At 53.5% G+C, this 19,349-nt stretch overlaps 5 protein-coding genes across 5 annotated transcripts; 4 read left to right on the top strand and 1 right to left on the bottom strand.

Moving 5' to 3' along the window:
• Positions 1 to 516: 516 nt before the first annotated feature.
• Positions 517 to 1,465, top strand: C8A04DRAFT_10922 (glutathione S-transferase; the record flags this gene model as incomplete). Its single annotated transcript, XM_062776763.1, has 3 exons — positions 517 to 571; positions 632 to 654; positions 746 to 1,465. 3 exons carry the CDS (start codon positions 517 to 519, stop codon positions 1,463 to 1,465), a joined length of 798 nt encoding a protein of 265 aa, XP_062638520.1.
• Positions 1,466 to 1,906: 441 nt separating this feature from the next.
• C8A04DRAFT_27151 (uncharacterized protein) lies at positions 1,907 to 3,800 on the bottom strand (the record flags this gene model as incomplete). Its single annotated transcript, XM_062780197.1, has 4 exons — positions 1,907 to 2,315; positions 2,416 to 2,497; positions 2,621 to 3,346; positions 3,422 to 3,800. The coding sequence occupies 4 exons, from the start codon at positions 3,798 to 3,800 to the stop codon at positions 1,907 to 1,909; spliced, it is 1,596 nt and encodes a 531-aa protein (XP_062638519.1).
• A 3,519-nt stretch (positions 3,801 to 7,319) lies between these two features.
• On the top strand, positions 7,320 to 10,222 carry C8A04DRAFT_27150 (BRO1-like domain-containing protein; the record flags this gene model as incomplete). Its single annotated transcript, XM_062780196.1, has 5 exons — positions 7,320 to 7,327; positions 7,393 to 7,633; positions 7,713 to 8,421; positions 8,479 to 9,730; positions 9,793 to 10,222. 5 exons carry the CDS (start codon positions 7,320 to 7,322, stop codon positions 10,220 to 10,222), a joined length of 2,640 nt encoding a protein of 879 aa, XP_062638518.1.
• Positions 10,223 to 14,217: 3,995 nt separating this feature from the next.
• On the top strand, positions 14,218 to 14,895 carry C8A04DRAFT_27149 (uncharacterized protein; the record flags this gene model as incomplete). The annotated part of the gene is made up of 1 exon (XM_062780195.1): positions 14,218 to 14,895. One exon carries the CDS (start codon positions 14,218 to 14,220, stop codon positions 14,893 to 14,895), a length of 678 nt encoding a protein of 225 aa, XP_062638517.1.
• Positions 14,896 to 15,837: 942 nt separating this feature from the next.
• C8A04DRAFT_10946 (amidase signature domain-containing protein) lies at positions 15,838 to 18,870 on the top strand (the record flags this gene model as incomplete). The annotated part of the gene is made up of 9 exons (XM_062776771.1): positions 15,838 to 16,131; positions 16,190 to 16,333; positions 16,413 to 16,472; positions 16,525 to 16,584; positions 16,637 to 16,955; positions 17,032 to 17,215; positions 17,298 to 17,389; positions 17,455 to 17,804; positions 18,799 to 18,870. 9 exons carry the CDS (start codon positions 15,838 to 15,840, stop codon positions 18,868 to 18,870), a joined length of 1,575 nt encoding a protein of 524 aa, XP_062638516.1.
• Positions 18,871 to 19,349: the final 479 nt, after the last annotated feature.

Genomic DNA, 19,349 nt, shown 5'->3' with positions numbered 1-19,349 from the left:
GGGAAACACATAAAAGGTCTTCGCACCAACAATGTCGCAAAACTACCTGCCTTGGTTCTCATTTTGTCATTGAAACTGCATATTATCTTACCCCTATCTAGAATAAACTTGAAGATATGCGCCACCGGCTGATCGGTTGTGCTCTGTGGAAGTGGCGCTTGATGGCTTAACGACTCAAACCGAGTGACTCGATCAATAATTATTAACCGAGATGCGGACAACACCCCTTTTGGGATGTGAGCCTAGTCTCCGAAGGGAGGATGCCTACGCCAAGTTTAAGTTGGGGGCCGAGTGTGCTCCACACATCTTCTCAGTGACTCCTTATTAAATGTCGCTCAACTCGCTCCCCTCGTTCTCGCTACATTCAGGTTTGTGCTTCATTGCCGCTAGGGATTTATGGTATTTAAATCTCAGTCTCCGCCCCCTAGCTCTAACCCTAAGTCCCCTCAAAACTCCACCGGTCACGATCTGACCTTGAAAGTCAAGTCGTATCCAGGCCGTAGCTCGCTCCTTAGAATGGCGTCCAATAGCTCCTCTAATCCCCCGAAACCAATCCGGGTGTGGCTCACTCGTATGTTAATGACCCTATCCCGACCGCCATCCGAAAGCAACTTCCGTTAACACTCGACAGCACCTGGGCCCAACCCATGGAAGGTATGTACATCGGAGGTTCACTTAGTGTGCCCGGTCTCCTATTTGTCAAGCCCTTAATACCAAACTTGTTCCTAACAACTACGCTCGTTAGGTCATCTTCCTCCTAGAAGAGCTCCACCTCAACTACGAAATCAAGTCCTTCCGCTTCGACGACGTCAAGAAAAAGCCCTACACCGACATCAACCCCAACGGCCGCGTGCCCGCTATCGAGGACCCCAACACAGGCTTGACCCTCTGGGAATCCGGGGCCATCTACCAGTACCTCATCGAGCTTTACGACACCGAGAAGCGTCTCACCTTCGACGACGTTACCAACCGCCACCTGGCCAACCAGTACCTCCACTTCCAGATGAGCGGCCAGGGTCCCTATTACGGCCAGGCGGGCTGGTTCCGCCACTTGCACACGGAACCGATCCCGTCGGCGATTGAGCGGTACGCTAACGAAGTCAGGCGTGTGCTGGGCGTGTTGGAGGGTATTCTCGCTGCCGCGCAGCCGGATGCTGACGATGGCGATGTCCGTTGGTTGGTCGGTGGGAAGATGACGTTTGCGGACATGGCGTTTGTGCCGTGGAATTTCCGGTTGAGCGAGGTCTTGGTGCAGCCGTGGGATGAGGTGTGGGAAGGCCTGCCGCATGTCCGCGTGTGGCATGAGAGGATGGTGGCGCTGCCGTCGTGGGAACGGTCGATGAGGATTCGGGCGAGGTTAATGGATGAACAAGGGCTACAGTGGAATGGGGTGCCGAAGGGGATTGAGACGTTTACGGAGTATGAGAAGAAGATTGCGGAAGAGGGCGCGGGGAAGAAGGAATGAGTTTGACTCGCTAGATTAGAAGTCAGCCGTTCTAGACGTAATTATATCAGACGCCATTTAGTAGAATGAGATTGGATCGGGCTTTAAATTCACGAGGTAGAGATCATTAACATATTGCCAAGTGCCCCAAATGTATCGTCGACAGTATTGTCCACAGTATCCACGGCCGTCGTGTTCCGTCGAGGCAATGAGGCTAATCATTGCTTGTATTATCATGTGCTAGAATGACTTGTTAATAAGTCAAAATGCTGAATTGAAAAATTGCAACGCTGACATTCGCAATGACGATCGACCATTAAGTGGCCATCACTGACTTTTCCGTAGTCACCTCTCTGTACCCCTCAAATTATACAGACGAGAGACCGTTCTTAGTCCAAGGCCCCAAACATCGTCCCTTACCCATCTTGTTACATTCTCCCGAATTATACCACGATCAACCCCCTATACCTTCAACTCACCCATAACCTGATGATACCCCCCCAGCACCTGCTTCCCCCTCTCCTCACTCCTCACTTTAATACTAATCTGGTACGGGTCCGGCTCCAAAATCACATGGCTATTAGTCGCCTGCGTATCAATCGGCACGACCTTGCCGGTGCGCGGGCAAACCTTGCGGCCGAGGTCAAACGCCCAGAGAGTGGCGGCGGCAAATACAAAGGTTTCGTCGTCCACAATGTTCTGGCCCAGACAGGTGCGCCGGCCCCAGCCGAAGGTGTGCATGGACTGGCCCTCGCGGAAGTTGGGGTACCGCGTGAGCGGTTCTTGGTAGGTCGGCCAGGACGGTTCGAGCCAGCGCTCGGGGCGGAAACTATCGCCGTCGGGGTATTTGGTTGGGACGCGGTTGAGGGACCTGTGCGTGGGTGAGGAGGGTATTTGTTAGGTTGGGTAGGAGGGAAGGCGTTGGTAGTAAAAGTAACAGTGGGGTTAGGAGGTGCCGCGGCTAAACTTACCATTCGCAGGCAAGGACGATAGTGCCTTTCCTAATCTTGACACCCCGGTACTCGTCGTCTCGTTCTGCTTGGTGTGGGACACCTGTGCAACGGGTGAACAGAGACTGTCAGCTGGTACAATGACACACCACAAGTGCGACCCTCGTAGCGTGGGAGTGCTACTATGGTTGAACAACAGAAGCAGAAGTGCCACAAGAAGACTCACCTAACGGAACGCCCGACCTCCAGCGTACAGTCTCCTTCATACACGCTCTCACCGTCGGCAAATTGGGGAAATCCTCCATCGTCGGCATCCGGTTCCCACACACGCGGTCGATCTCAGCCTGGGCCTTCTTCTGCCACTCCGGATGCAGCGCCATGGCCATGAGGAAGAACTTAAGCGGCCCGCTGATGGTGACGACCCCGACCAGGTTCAAGAACCCAATCATGCAGCTTGCAAACACCTCCTGCTCCTCCTCCTGATCCAGCCCATCATTCCCTTCTTTCTTCAACTGCTCAAAATACCGATACGCCCACGTATCATTCGGCAGTTCCCCGTTCCGCATCCGATCCTTAGCCAACCGGAAATTGTTCAACCACCACGCCCGCTGCTCCCGCTCGCGGCGGATCTCAAAATTATACCACGGGTTCGCAAACGCCGGTAAATGCCACAGCGGTGTTAATGTGTTGGGCAGCGGGCCCGACACGCTCATGCAGTGCAGCGTCTGGTCTGCGCTATCGCCGTTGGTGCGCCCCTGCGTGGCGTCATCCCAGGCTAGTCGTGACATCACGCGCCCGCAGTACTCGCGGGTGTAGTCTAGGAAACGGGCCGGATCGAGCAGGAGCAGGCCGAGGTACCGCTTCATTTCGCGCTCGACGTGGCCGTAGAAGTGGTGCTTGTAGGCTTCAGCCATGGCTGCGTGGGCCCATTTTCGTTGGGTTTTCCAGATGTCTAGGGGGGTCGTGTGCTTTAGTAGTAGTTCCGAGTATGCGGGGAGAAAAGAATGAAATGTGTCGTATGACATACCATGGCGGTCCATCAACGCCGAGTAGGCCGGCCCCTCCTTATGCCTTATCAACGACCGAATCTGCGGCCGGCCGGAGTAGATATGACCTCGCTTGACCAGCAGTTCCTCAGCAATCTTCTCGTCTGACACGATGATGAACGGTTGGTTCAACGCCCTGGTGTAGTAGATCGGGCCATGTTCGTCGGCCCACTCCTTGAACTTGAGCCACAGTGAGAAGCGAGGGAGGTCATGGACGCGCCCCACGATGGGGAATTGCTGGGGGCCTGGGAATTTCGCCGTCGACCCAACGCTTTTCCTCCATGTGAGAAGCTGCTTGATGGCCGAGAACAAAAGGCTCGGGATAGCCAGGTAGAGCAGGACCAGCGCTAGCCCTTCCATGTTGAACGTCCCCGGTACTAAGGCGACGAGCGATGATAGGAAGAAGAATGCCGACCGGGATGATCCGGCAGGGCTACTCGTCTAAGAACGACGGAGTGGATGGTGAAGGAGATAGAGGGAGGAAAGGGTCTATGAATAACACGGGGGAAATACAAACAGGAGACCGCATGGTGTCAAAAGTAGCCGGGTGCCATGATTCCATAAATAGGGTTATCGGAAAGTAGGCCGGGGTAACCCATCCCTCATCGGAGCCCACTGACGCCGTGACCCCGGGCCCGACCTGTGGTCTGTCTCAGTGTGTGTATTCTCTATCCGGAAACCAAAAAGGGCGGATCCTCCCCCCTGGAACCCATGTCCACTCCATAAATAAGCAAGCCATCGGCGCCCCGAACCCGTTGTACGGGTTCTGAATCCCGAGGTCCTTAGCCGTCCTTCATTCTCGGGACAAAGGACAGACGAAATTCATAATGCCAGATGACCATCTACGGCAACGTTTGAAAGGATTCCCGTCCCCCACAGGGACCTTTCGTGGCGGGAGTCCGAAGGGGATGTGGGGCTCTGCGTGCCGTGATAGGAGGACTCGGGATGAAAAATCTAGTTTCCGGGATCTCATCGGTTAGTAGGAGTGTCGCGCTGCAAGTATGTTCGCGAGCTCGCCCTAGTCAACCCACGGAATGATTTGCTGGTGAGTCCACCAGTTTGGGGGGTTGGTGGCGTCGAGTTCAGCCCATAGCGCACCGGCGGTGGGATGTTGTGTCACGAAGTCCGTCTTCGGGGTAATCAGGCATATAATAATATCGACAGAGCCTATACGGGCCTGGGGTGCTGTCCCGGAACCGTCACCACTGGGTTCCTCCTTGGGAGAGGTCATGTTCATGTGAATTTAGCTCTAGGACAGGCATTCCATCCCCCGCACTGCCGTTCTGCGTGGGCCCGAGTTGAAGGGAAACGGTTTGAAGCGAAATTCAAACCACGAGCAAAACGCATTGTGGCATGGTCCGCGTTTACGGGATGCTGCGTTGCGACTTTTAGGACACGCCACTTCAAGCCCGACACAACCTGAGACCTTCGTGATGACACCCAAAACTGTCTGTCAACAAGGAGAGTTCAGAGGTCAACTCACCAATGTCGTGTAACTTGGGCGAACCCTGGAAAGTAACAGGTTGAGCTGCTTGAATGTTCCCGCGACCGGGCACGCCATGTCTCACTCCGGTAGGTAAGTACCTCAGAGTGGACAGGGATGCCAAGCTCCGTGGACGTTGACTTGGGGATGTCCGGTCTGTGGACAGCTGACAAGCGAATGAAGTGCCACACCACCATCAGCCGCTTGCAACGGGACCCGAACTGGGAATACACGCCGGAGAGCGTGGTTGCATTTCCAGCCGTGTGCGCGCCCGAACCACGGTGCTGGGAAGGAAAAAACAGCGAACAATCTGGGCTGGCCCAACACGACACATAAAATCGTGTTGGGTTTTACGGGTGCGGCCTGCCCAAGTCCTTCCTGCTGATTAGTCCACAGCTCCAGGCTTTCTACGCCTATCAATCCTCTCCGAATTCCGGAAAAGCAAGCTATTTCGCCCCGTACCTAAATCGAATCTGCAATTATGTAACTGATTGAGGCTTTGGCGAAGCTTGCAGACGGCCCGAGCAATCGGTGTACTTTGTGGTAGAGGCTTTGGTGCAATTTCCGGAAAAGGAAATAAGAGGCGGGCACTGCAAAACTGGAAACCTTGACGTTTGTTCCTGGAAGTTAATTAGCTTGAGAACAGGTTGTTCTTTTGTCATGGCTGGAACCATTTTCGCCCAAGCAACCGTGCTTAATTGGGGGCGCCCTGATCGTTTCACGATTAACGTTACTGACCTTGGGACTTGTAGAGATCCGGGTAAAAGCTCGGACCAGCAGGGAGCACCTATATGGGAAGTTTTGGATCGAGGTAACCGCAATCCCCGAGTGTGCAATCGCCGTTATTTACTTTATCGAGCGACAAGCGGTTGGTGTAATTTTGAGCTCAAGCCGGCTGCACACGGAGTTGCTTCCATGAGTCTTGGACACCACCGTGCCGAGAAAAAGTAAGTAGCAGTTTCCGACATTCCACAAAGAGATGGCGTGGGACGCGTCGCACAAGCCATTACACCGCAGTAAGCCCAGCGTTAGAGGCAGCCGATTTTATGGTAACACCGGTTCTGGACTTCCAGGTTTGGAGTCTAAGTAATCGACAACTGTTAGTGCAAAACCCCCCTGGTTTGCGACGGTCGAATTGATCAAATACGCAGTATGGATATTTAGCGTGAGATTTATATCCATGGCATAATTGTTACTTCACCAATTCCGACTTTTAGCCCCTGGTCGTCCAGGAGACAAAGCATTTGGTGGTGGGTAAGAACAGGAACCTTGATGGGAAGAGCGAGTGCCGATCAGCGCCCGGAAAGCGCGCCATCACAGACAGACACGCAGCAAATTTAGTAAGGCGAGGTTGACGGTAACACCACATAAACTCGGTAGTCGGGACCGAAAAAAAGCATCAGCGCCGAGAGCTCTGCCGGCTGCCAGGCTGGAGGCAACCGATATTCAGAGACATGAGGCTCGTCTAGTAGGGCTGACGCCGACTGACATTCGCGTCGAGGCTTCGATTTATCAATGGTGACGCACATAGAAAGGGGTCCACGGAGATATTTGCTCAGAGACGATGCAGGTCAACAATGAATGTACCGATCGTCACTGAGAAACCTAACACAAAATCTCTCTAAATCGGACGGCTCAATACCCACAGGATCAAGAGAAAATGGGTGTCAGTCGCACAGAAGGCATGCTAGCCGCCGCCGGGGGTCAACGGGCCGAGATCAGTCGTAGCCGAAAGCCCCACCGGTCACGGTAGCATGCCGCGAAGAGGCCGAAAGATTAGAATCCATGTGTTTCATCCCGGCGGGCGACATATCATCGGGAATAGACAGCTTTTTTGGTTCGCGGCGCGGTGGTGTTACACGTGGAATCCCGGAATCCTTGTCGTCAAACGCAAGCTCGAATCGCATAAAGGTGCGAGAGGTGATGAGTTGGGCTCGGGAAATTTGTTGGATAGGAGGCGACAAGGGAAGCATAAAGTTATCTCCAACACATGGATAAAGCGAGAAAACCAGGCCGTCAGACATGGGAATCGACAATACACGGCAGAAACCGGTTTACACGTCGATATGGAACATCTTGAATTGGGATGAAAAGGCAATCGCGAATCCTCCATCCAGCGGGGAGTGTGACTTCGAGGTCGGCTGCTAAATTTGCCGCCGCGAAATTCAGGCTCCAAACGTGTCGGGACGAAAGTGGGGCGATGCTCTGTGTTGCCCTGGCGCCGAGAATAGCTCACCCCGCCAAACAAATTGGCAAGGAAGAAAGACACTGGTGTTGGATGACATCGGTCCCCCCACGAAGCCTGAAGTACCGCAATATTGGCCGAACATCGTGAGGATTGAGTTTTTTCCCAGCCCACGCGAGGGATGTGCGGCCGCCGAAAGGCTTGAGCCAAGATGACGACGTGAGCATTACAGTGCCTAAACAACGAACTACCCCTCCGAATCGACTGACCACGAGGAAATGCAGTTCCAATATTCTGTCACTTCCCTTCCGGAAGTCGGCTCAAATATCACTCGCTTCCTCGATTCGCAAATACATCTCCAAGAAATATGATCAGCACCCGGACATGTTCCGCCATGACCTCGATACTATCGACTCTCTTCGCCGGGCCGCTCTCAACTCGATCGATGCCCACCCCAGTGGCATTAAAACGCTACAAACATACGCGGGGCAGTTGGTGTGGATGAGCGGGAAATTTCCAATAGACGTTAGTAGTATCCTGGGGGTCACTGGACCAGTGAATACTCTGATAGGCACCAAGTTGACAAACCCTGGGCGGATTTTAGATTGGCGTCGACTTCACCTGGTATCCCGCCCTCGGTTACAATACCGAACACCCCCTCGTCGCGAACAACCTCAAGTACGAACTGATGAATATCCTGTATAACCTCGCTGCCTTGTACTCCCAACTAGCCATGTCGTCAAACCGGGGGAATACCGACGGATTAAAGACTGCAGCGAACTACTTCTCCCAAGCAGCGGGGGTCCTCAAGCATATGAAGACCGTAGTGTTACCCGAGCTGCGCATGACAAACCCGCCAGATGATATGGATGAGGCGACACTCGAATCGTTGGTACAACTATTCTTAGCCGAAAGCCAAGAGTGTTTCTGGCAAAAGGCTGTCATGGACGGGTATAAGGACGCATCGATCGCCAAGTTGGCCGCCCGGGTGTCCGATCTCTACAATCTGGCCGGGGACGCTGCGATGCAAAGCGAGGCTATCAGCTCTGCCTGGATCCACCACATGAGTGCGAAACATCACCATTTCGCCGCCGCTGCCCAATACCGTGCTGCCTGCGATTGCCTCGAGAAGAGAAAGTACGGCGAGGAGGTCGCGCGCCTAATTGACGCCGTTGCATGCGTCACCGAAGGCCTAAAAGAATGCAGAGGAGGGTACATCAATAAGGCCGTTGTAGAGGACCTTCAGGGTCTCAAAAAGCGAGTAGAAAGTAATCTCGCCCGGGCCGAAAGGGACAACAATGTCATCTATCTTCGTGAGTAGCCCGACACTGTGAAATAAGATGTACCCAACGTGTACTGACAATTAGAAGAGGTCGTCCCACCGAAGCCCGAGCTCAAGATTCTCGAGCGCGCTAATATGGCAGTCGCTCGCACGCCCCCGCAAATCGCCAACCCACACGAGTACCTGGGAGACCAAGCCGAGTTTGGCCCCGCACTCTTCACCAAGCTAGTTCCTTTCTCTGTTCACTTGGCTGTCTCCATTTACGAAGAACGGCGGGACCGTCTAGTCAACAACAACATTGTTACCGAGCTCGAAGCTATGACTGACAAGCTTCACGGAATTATTTCCAGTCTGAATCTCCCAGGTTCACTCCAGGCACTCGAGAAACCCATGGGTCTTCCCGGCACACTTGTGCAGCATGCCGAAGAGATTCGACAAGCCGATGCACTCAACCGTCTTCAACGCGGGTTATCAGATATCGAAAAGCTTTGCGCCAGCGACAAGACGATCTTTGACGAAGGCAAAGCGCTGTTGGCCGCTGAGGAAGAGGAGGACAACAAGTTCCGTTTGATGCACGGGACGCAGCGTTGGTCTCGTCCTGCGTCTCGCGCTGATCAGGCCCACGATGGAGGAGCCAAGTTGTGGAATCAAGCATCCGAGATTGAGGGATACTTTACTTCCAGCACGTCCAGCGATGAGGTTGTGCGTGAAAAGTTCGCCGCCGTCAAAGGCACCCTGGCCATTCTCGCCGGTTCGGATCGTGGAATGCTGGATTACATCCCAAACAGCCGCAAAACCGAGATTCCCGATACTCTCAAACCAGCCATAGGGAAGCTGAGAGGAGTTTACAACGATGTCTTGCGCCTCGAATCACGGAGGAGAAAACGGGTGGAAGCCCTACGAGACCGGAGCCGTGCGGACGATATCAAGGGAGACATTCTCGCCGAAGCAGCCCGCTTAGAACGCAGTTACCCCAACACGCCTATTGTACCCGCCCATTTCGAGGAATTCTTCGATAAACGCTTGGACAGACTATACGAGCCCGAGCTGGAGGTGGTCGAGAAGGAACTTGCGGACCAGGAGAAACTTGTGGCAGACCTACAGCGGGCCAACCGCGAGTTTGAGTCGCAGAAGAAGACCGCCGGTGAAAAAGGGAGCCGTGATCGGGAGAAAGCGCTGCAGCGATTGGACGATGCGTACTACAAGTACAAAGATATCGTCAACAACGTCGAGGTGGGGAGGAAATTCTACAACGATCTTAGTCGAATTGTGGAGAGTTTCCGAAACCAATGCCGTGCCTTCACCAACGAAAGGCGAAAAGAGGCGGCTGCTTTAGAAGAGTACTTGTGGACCAACTTCCCACCTATTGTACCCCGTATTTTTAGAACTAACTGTTCAGCAGCGATATTTCGATGCCTCCACTCTCCTCCTTGTCGCTCAACCAACCGCATCCGCCGCCCCATGCCCAATCCTATCCTACCCCTGATCCTACGTCTTATCGCACGATATCACACCAACTACCCCAACAACAGTACCAACAACCGCGACAACCCGTACGTGGGCCGCCGCCCGCCGAGGCACGGATCCAAAGTTGGGCCGACAACGTCCAACAACAACAACCGCGGCCACTAGCCCCTGTAGGTTCGGCTGCAGCGATGCAGGGGGCGTGGAATCCAGATATGGGGATAAGGTTCGCAGGTCCACCGTCCGCGGCTGCGGCATCGGGAAGTCCTGCAGGTGGTCAGCAGGATGGGACGGCAGGTTTGGGGAGGGGCGGTAAACCTCCGGGGCCGGGGACGTGGGAGCCAACGACGGGGATACGATTCGGATAGTTACGACAAACATCAGGTGATGAGATGGCCATATTTACACAAACACATGTTGTGCATGTTTTAGGTTTAGTGGTAGCGTGCCACAGCAGGCGTCATAGCCTATTTTTGTACACATTTATGAAGAGTAAGACGGGGAATCAAGGAGGATACTACTGAAGTACATGTGCTCTTGTTATTCCTAGATGGGGACTACTTTTCTGTCTCTTTATATCCCTCCAGTGACCCCCAAAGGCCATTTAACGCATTGCCCAAATTCATCTGGTCCTGTCGAAGGCCCTTTCATCCACCGTCCCACGTCATGGGGACACTAATTATCATTCCAAAACTCCACACAGCACCTCTAGTCCGGATCCTGATCCACACCCTCGTATCTTGCTCCACGTCGTCGCCGACTTTCCGTCCTGACTCAATCTTGTGTATCCCACCCTCCAAGAGTCCGTTTCACGATAGTTTAGGGCCTTGGGCGCGTGCTAGGGCTTGAAAGTTGTGATGGCAGCCCAAGAAATAGTAACCATTGTGGTGGTTAGTGATATTGGTACTCCTAGCAGTTAGTCCACACGCAATACAACACCTAGTGATGCTGGTATCGTCAGTGAGATCCCCGCTGCCGAGGTACAAACCACCCCAACAACCTCCGGAAGATTTGGCAACAACGGCAGTTGGGGGCGGCAGCACGTATGCTCTCAGCCGCCGGTCTCGGATCATTATTCGCAACAACCGGGACCGGTTTGCGGCGACCAGGGACCGCTACAGTAGGCATAATCAACCTCGGACTGGGTGGTAGAGTCGGAGGAGCAGCTATAGATTGCGATGAAATCCTTGGCAATGGCTGGAGAGCAATAGAAGCTGTGGCTGACGGTTCGGGATCGGTCGACAAGCTTCATAGTGTCTGGCGCGAGGCGGAAGTGGTTGGTGAAGAGGCGGGTTCGGGAGATGATACGTCGCAGGAGAGGAGTTTGTTGCTTTGGTCTGATGTTTCGGACATGGTAGTGAGCTTCAGGTTGATGATTAGTGGTTTGGCTGCACTAGCTCCTGAGATGGGTGGTGATGCTTGGGTATGAAGGTTGATTTCAGCTGGCCGCGATGATGCTAAATAGGATTGAAGTCTCAGTTTCGGGAAATGGCAACGGCTTAGTGGTTAAGAAGGATGTTCTGGGTCGTGGTGTCAACATGAACAAGCAGGCTGATTCAGGGGTAATTTAACGTTGTCAAGCACATGGAGTAGAAACGAGCGATCAGAGTAACTGTCAGAGGGAGCCCTTTCAGAGCAGTACCGCTCCAGCGTTTTCCACAGGCTATTGTCTCCCTTGTAGCTAGCATACTACTAAAGGCGTAACTACACTCTAACACCTATTTATGAAGCATGCCAGCAGGGCTGGAAACCCCGTGTAATGTATGACCGACAGCATATTTGTACACGAATGAGCTCATTTAAGATATCAGCGATGATTAAATGGGCAAATGATGAGTTTTATTACGGGCAAACCTTCTTAGCATAACATGGGTTGTAACAATCACCTTTGTTTGTTCCGCATCCTAGGTCGTGTTGAGTTCCGGAAACGAATACCGTCGGCGCTTTTGTTGCCAATGACTTGGGACAAAGACATTTGACAAAAGAAATGGGATAGTGCCAAAATCAGTGCCGTGCCCTCTTTCATTGTTCCCTAGCAGCGTAGCGTAGCCCAAGGATCATTCTCCTCTAGAAAGGTTGAAGTTTGCTAAACCTTCGCCGCACTCCGTCAAGTCAAATTTATTGGATGCACCGAGCCTAAGACCACCATTCCCCGCGGCCAACACATTATGATTCCGGTGCCAGTGGGTTGGATTTACCAAACCCCCTTAAGAACGGAGGGAAACATTGCTAAAGTTAAGCAAGCCATGTCAACATGATTCCCACGAGAACCGGGCCAACGACGAGATCGAGGGCAGCCAAGCTATTAAACGCAGCAACGGAAACGCCGTTGAAGTCCACCGACGAGCCCCAACCAGCGACACGAAGCAGGGTAAAAGCGACCCGGCAAAGGGTTAGCAGCCAGAATGAGACGGGAATCACTACCCCGGAAACGCCTACAGAACGTAAGCGAAGAGCCCCACGGCAAAAGGACCACAATGCTGTCGCGGACAGGTCACCAGGTGGGGTTGCCCCGGGCCCATTATCGCCAACAAAGACGGCAATATCTACGCCGCCAGAAAACCTCGAAGGCGACGGTGAGCCTGATTCCCATAATAAGGCCATGGGAGACGAGTACATTCCCCTTAGGCCTCCCCCGATGCCTAGAGTGCCGAGAATTCTCAGAGGCCCTAAGAAGCGAATGAAGGAGTTTCAACTCCAGGATGCCCGGGATGCAGAGGAATCACCAAGCATAGAAAAGTCGTCTCGCATGCAGCTGGATGATGATCGCGTATTGGGAGATCCACCTGCGGTCACCAAGGCCCCGAAATCCCGGAAGGGATCCAAAAAGAAACCTAACAAAAAACCCTCACCTCAAGTTGAAACCCCAGTTCCGGTCAAAGTTAACACCAAAGGGCGATCACCACCGATAAGCCAACCAGATAAAGAAAAGAAAGACGATGACTACGTTCCAGGGAGGCCTCCGCCAATGCCGAAGGTGCCCAAAATCCTCAAGGGGCCGAAACCCCGTCCCAATAAAGCGGCTTCAACGACATCAGTACTTGAAGAGGGACGTGCCCCAAGCGATATGGATGTCCAAGATCACCAAGCCACTTCAAGCGATTCTGACCAGGAGGAACCAGATGAAGATTACATGCCGGGTCGCCCACCGCCATTACCCAAAGTCCCCAGGATTCTGAAAGGCCCCAAAAGGCAGCCCAAACCAGCAAACACGGACACAGGTGAGAAAGCGGTAGTGCCAAAGGATACCAAGGAAGTATCACCGATCGAAATCAGCTCTGACGACCATGAAACTGACGGGGATTATGTCCCTGGAAAGCCTCCTCCAATGCCGAAAGTCTCCAAAATTTTGAGAGGTCCAAAGAAGAAACCGAGAAAGGAACCGCCCGGACCTTTGGTCACCAAGGAGAAGGCATCAGTTTTCACCGATCCCGCTTTGTTAGACACTCCATACCCTCCCCTCACACTCCCTATCGGCAAGCCAACGACAGTGCCACCATCACCGCTACCAACCTCAAAACAACGACAACAAAAAGCCAGGCCATTTCCCAACCCAAAGAGAAACCCAATTTGGCATTCCACCTCAGCAACTACCGGACTAACTAACCCCACCCACCAACCACTCGTTCCTATCCAGAACGGGACAATCTATTGCGAGTCCTGTTTCTACCACGACGTTTTACGCTGGCTCCAGATTCAGGATGGTGTCATGAAAGTACTACGTTTGCTTGATCCTGGCGGGGCAAACGGCGATGGGCGAATACCCGCGATGGATGCGTTGAGGTTGATGGTCGGGGAAATTGTTGAAGCTGAGGGGCGTGGCTTGGAGGCTGTTGATGTTGGGAGTGACTCCGTTGAGGGAACGGAAGGGTATAGCGGGCAAGAAGAGGACAAGGGGGTGGTGGGGGTAGAATCGGTACACTGCGCGTGGCGGAAGGGTAAAAGCTGGCCGGAACTGCGACTTACAGAGTATCCACCGGATGTGATCGGGTTGTTTCTGCTGCGCACCTTGGCGGAGCAAGCTCTGCCCACTCTGGAGCCACAACACGCAGTCGAAGTGAAAGTGACTCTGGCGGGCCTACGGCAAGATATCGGGGTTGGTACGCAGTGCTTGAAGGCTATGGCGGTGGTGTATAGGAGGATGCTTGACGGGAACAAGTCAGCTAATCGAGGCTCGGATAAGCCTCGAGAGGATGGTTGGGTTTGGGGAGATGAAGCTAAGCAACCTCGTTCAAAACCAGCAGGGATGTTAGCAGATTCGGGATCTTGGACTCACGCCATCAGAAAGAGCCGGAATGGCAGCGAGGGAGGCTCCATGGGTCCATATACGCTGGATCGGCTTGGCAGAGCGTTGGGTACAACAATGGCCACCACCGACTTCCTCAAGTCAATTGGTGAGAAGCTAGCCCATGCTAAACATGAGTTGCAAACGACTGTGCCGGGTAAGAGACGGCGCAGTCCCGACGACTTCCTGCCCACAATGTCAAAACGCCGGAAATCGATCCACCGACCCATCCAACAGCAGGACACTACCGAGTTCGGAGGGGAGAAAATTGGCCGGGGTCTAATCCCGCTGCCATGTGCATACTGCTCAGAGTCGGGAGCTTCGCACCGCTACAACGCCCGGTATGTCTACCCCTGGGCCGGTGCTCCACACCCACAACGACAGCCGTCGATCCTTCCGGCCTACATGATACATGATATGAACAACAAAGCTTATCCCGGCCATCCATGGACCAACGCTCTACAATGGGCGTTTCCCCCGTCACAAGCCAAGCCCGAGCCCGGTGCGATAGAGCATGACATGCCTACCTCTGAAGCTTGGTTCCAACTCCTTTCCTCGACGCGTGACGTGCGTGTTGTCGACATCTTTTCCCAAGTAGAACCGAGAAAGACATTGGAAGAGAAGGCTCTGAAGGGTATCGAGGAGGACGAGGAAAACGGGAGCCTCCTCATGCGGTTGATGGTGGACATGACGGGCGATGTGACAAGGATAATGCTGATGGAAGGAGCCAGCGTTTTTGATGGGCTTTTTCTCTGAGACAGAAACATAAGTGTAACGTGTGATTGATGGTGGGGGTAGGCTTGCATCGGAAGCACTCGTTAGACGTAGGGGCGTCAGTCAATCTTACGGTCAACTTCCATCTCGGACTGCTCTTCCTACACGTATTGCTCTGAGCGGTGTACGCTGAGACAAAACCTCCGAGATGGAGGCATTGAAAGCTCCCTGAACCGCCGTGTTAATATATCAACCAGGCAACATCGTCGTCCTGTCGAGAGTTCGAGAAGAATCCATCTTTACTTGATTGCGACGTGGTAATTAAAGCATTCCCACTCGCCTTTGATAGGACTTTTTGAAACTCCGGCAAAGTTTCCATGCTAACTTGGAATTGGAGGGGGGGTTTATAGTCCGGAGAACGGGCTCACAAATGATCCAGACGGATTCCGGTTTGGTGGCGAGGAAGGCGCCGTTGAGGTGGTGTTGCTGTTGCCTATGTCTCAAGTGGTCTAGGAATAGGAAACACAAATGGAAGGAAGGACGGGGGCGGATCTCGGCCCCATGCCAGATGCTGAAGCATTGGATATAGTGCAATCTTACGTATAGCTAGTGTGGACGGGCGCGACTCATTTTTCGCTGGTAGTGGCACCGTGATCTATCTCCCACGCCATGCTCCGTCACCGTGCATCCGATTTGCAGATTCGAGAGGTTGTGTTTGCACTGTTCGATATGCCACTACCTACCTTAGGTGCCCCAATACTAAACCTGAAATGCGGTGTCCAGGCCAGCACGGTGGAAGATGCAGGAATTGCCAACATGGTCTGAATTTTGATCCCACCACCACTAAGCCTTCTGTGCTTGCCTCTCACAATCTCTTTAAAGCGCGCGGGGCGGATGACGACCGGGTTTTGCAATCCATCAATGCGGATCACCATCCCAGCTACTTTGCTCCTTCTATTTACATGCTACAAACTGTGGCCACGAATGGCTGGACCACATCTCCCTCCAGTCGAGCTGGAGCGCTCGGGAGTGGACCTCCTCACAGCCACGGCAGGGGATCTCCGTGAACGTCTCGAGTCAGGGGAAACCACCAGCGTCGAGCTAGTGCGACTGTACCTCGACCAGAGCGCCAAGCACAATCACGATGGCATGAAACTCCACGCCATCAACGCGGTAGTGTCCCGCGATGCATTGTTCGATCAGGCAATGGCATTGGATGCCGAGAGGAAGAACTCCGGCCCGAGGTCACCACTTCACGGGATTCCAATCACGCTTAAGGTGGGTATGCATTCTGATGGTCTTCCTCTTGGCGCGTTGGTTGACGTGCTCGGTATAGAATTTCTATCTCGCTCCGTCCTTCGGGCTCGAGACAACGTGCGGCTCCTTTGCCTTGGAGGGTCTGACTGCTAGTGAAGATGCAGCGATTGCAACTGCGCTTAGAGATGCTGGCTGTATCGTCATCGGTTTGGCCAATCTTTCGGTACGTCCTACTCTGTCGGGGTTTTAATAAACGCTCCACTCCAGTCATGGGACAGACTGAACTAATCATCAAGTATTAGGAGTGGGGAAACGGGAAGGGTTCTAACCTCACAGCTGGCTGGTCGGCCGTTGGTGGCCAGGTGAGAGAGTGCCCGATAATGCAGGTGATTCCTGCATGCTAACTGCGACTAGACTCAAACTCCGTACGTCAAGGGCGGCGTTGATCCCGACGACCAGTGGCTGGGCCACAGCGTAAGTTACCAAGCTCTTGCCGCTTTGAATAGACGCCCTAACGGTGATTCAGACTCCCGGCGGCTCGTCCTCAGGCTCTGCCGTAGGAACGACGGCTGGCTTCGCAGCTCTCAGTGTCGGGAGCGAATCAGACGGTTCGATCGTGCAACCGGCTATCCGTGCCGCCCTCTACAGTATCAAGGGGGCCGTGGGTGATGTTAACATGAAAGGCACCATGTCCGGAGGTGCTGGCTTCGACAGTGCTGGGCCGCTTGCCAAGTCAGTCGAGGATTGTGCCGACGTCATGGACATTCTGCTACCGGGAAGAAATTTCTGCTCACACCTAACAAAGTCGTGGGATGGGCTTCATATTGCCTACCTGGACTACAAGAGTTGGCAATTTGAAGACTGAATATGCAAAGCAACGCCAGCGTTTGACGAAGAACATGTAAGCGACGGTGAAGGAAGCCGGGGTGTGGCATGTGCCGTGCATCGCACAAATACTCACCTTCCTTCTTATAGGAGCGCACGATTGTCAACGCCATGGAAAAGATAGACAGCTCCGGTGGGAAGGTTGTATAGAATGCGCCGTTGCTGATGCCAGAGGCGATCATGAAAGAGTATGGCACAGCTCAAATGTCGGATCTTCTGAGTGAGTATCTTCACTCAATCACATGCAGCGAGCACCACTGACACTGGTCGCTAGCACACGACATTGCGTTTACCTTCTTAAGATTTCTCGCCTTGTTTAACAAGCCAGAGCTTCGCACGGTCCAGGACTTGGTCGATTTCAACAAGCAACATTACGAACTGGAACTTCCTCCCGGTAAGGCCATGTTCATCTGGTTCTTCGCAACGCACTAATGCTAACAGACTTTTGACCTGCCCCAGACCAGCCAAGCCAAAGCGTGCTCGAGAATGCGGCTAAAGACAACATGAACCATGAAAAGTACCTTCACGACCTTGGCTACTTGCGTAAGAGCTACCGTGAAGCCGTCGAAAAATGCTTCGAGGCAACTAGTGCGGATGTTATCATGGCGTCAGGAGAGTCGTACTTGACCAGCATCGCGTCGGGTGCGGGATATCCTATCACCAGTGTGCCCTTGGGGTTCTCCTCCTACAACGGTAGACCTTACGGAATGGAGATACTGGCACGAAACGGCGAGGAGCAGAAGATATTCAGAGTCATGTCTGCGTGGGAGGTATCATTTCCTGACGCAAGGAACCCCCCGCCTCTCCTCGTAGATTGGGGAAAGATACCTCACTCCAACCTGTAATAGTAAGCTGGATTGATGGCATCGTAGAGGGGAAATATCAGTACGGCCACTGCCCCCTATTGTGTTGGCATTTCCCTTCCTTGCTCAAAGAAGGGAGGGGGGTGTCGAATGCGATTTTCTACAGGTTTCAATCGAGCATCACCCACGGTACACAGACTACCTACGAAAAAGAATCAGTACCTGTACCGAGGCAAGGCCTCTCTAAGGCAATGGGCGTATTAACTCGGTACATTGATGGGGTCCACCCACAGGGTACCAATACCTTGTTCGGCCTTCACAGGTTAGAACGACAAGGCTCTGTGCTGTGGCGTGACTGGACATGGCCGAGGTGTATCTGCCGAAGATTACAATCGCCAACCGCGGTGAGAGCACCCTTTTCCGGTGGGTTAGGGTGGACATGGAAAGAACGAGCGTCGGGGATAAATATGGTGTCAGTGGTGGTGGGGTTGACCTGTGCGTGAACCGAGTGGAAGAACTTGGAAGCAGGGCCAGCGGAAAAATACAAAGCGCCAGTCGGGAAGGCACCAAGGCTCGAGCAAGAGCTGTCCCCGTTGCAGGGGGGGGGGGGGGGGGGTCGACGAGCGAACTTCGGCGCGTTGTGAGCGAAAAAATTGGGGAATTGGTGGGCGGAGACGATGAGGGGATTTTGGGCAGTGTAATCTTAGAGAAATCGCGTTGAGACAATTGTCGATGTGGTCTGTTTTCGTTTCTTCACGCCTTCTTCCCCGTCGCCCTCCGAGTTAACCTCTACAATTCAACCTCGTTTCCCCCTCTTCGCATGTTTCTTCCCTTCTCGCCTCCCCACTTGACGTTGTGGAAGGATCTTGGCAATCGCTTGGCAAACCTTTATTTCAACAACTTGGTCTCAAGTCCCCAAGGTCGCAGAGCAGCGTGGGAGGGTGTCAGTCCAAGGCGGCACTTCGGGAGGGAACAAGGGCCCCTGAACATGTTATATTAGCCCCACTTGTCACTGCCGGGGCTTATCGTCATTCGGTTCCCTTTCTCGCCCTCGCTTCCATTCTTTCCATGACCATTCTTTTCCTGCAAGGGCACGGTCTTGGCTTCTGTTGCAATCAGTTTATAAAGTAGATGAACGATCATCACTCACCCCCGCGGCGGACGTCTCGCATAGAACAACTCAGCTTCTCGGCGTCCAACCTCTTGGTTCTCCAAATTGCTGCCATGCCCTCTAAGCCCGGCACCAAGCTGCGGAAGGGGTAATCGCTCGGAGAAACCTGGGATGTCACGCTGCGTTCCCACCTCCTGTGTGAGTCTGTATTCGTAGTGTAGGCACCATCCTCATTTAATGACAATAAACGCAGGGCAACGGACTCGTAAGCAAAAGACACGCCTCGTGTCTCACATTGGCGCCGTTGGGCGTGTTCCAGAGTCCAGACGCATCAGTGGGTTTTTGCGGGGGGCTGAGTAAAACGAGTGTCTGCTAGCTTGATGCACTTCTCTCCGAAGAGGGACAACGCTCTCCGAGGAATGACTTGTTACCCTCCGAGC

Source organism: Dichotomopilus funicola, assembly GCF_033296635.1.
Source record: "Dichotomopilus funicola strain CBS 141.50 unplaced genomic scaffold C8A04scaffold_18, whole genome shotgun sequence".
NCBI classification, from domain to species: domain Eukaryota; kingdom Fungi; phylum Ascomycota; class Sordariomycetes; order Sordariales; family Chaetomiaceae; genus Dichotomopilus; species Dichotomopilus funicola.
This window is presented reverse-complemented; position numbering and strand designations above follow the sequence as displayed.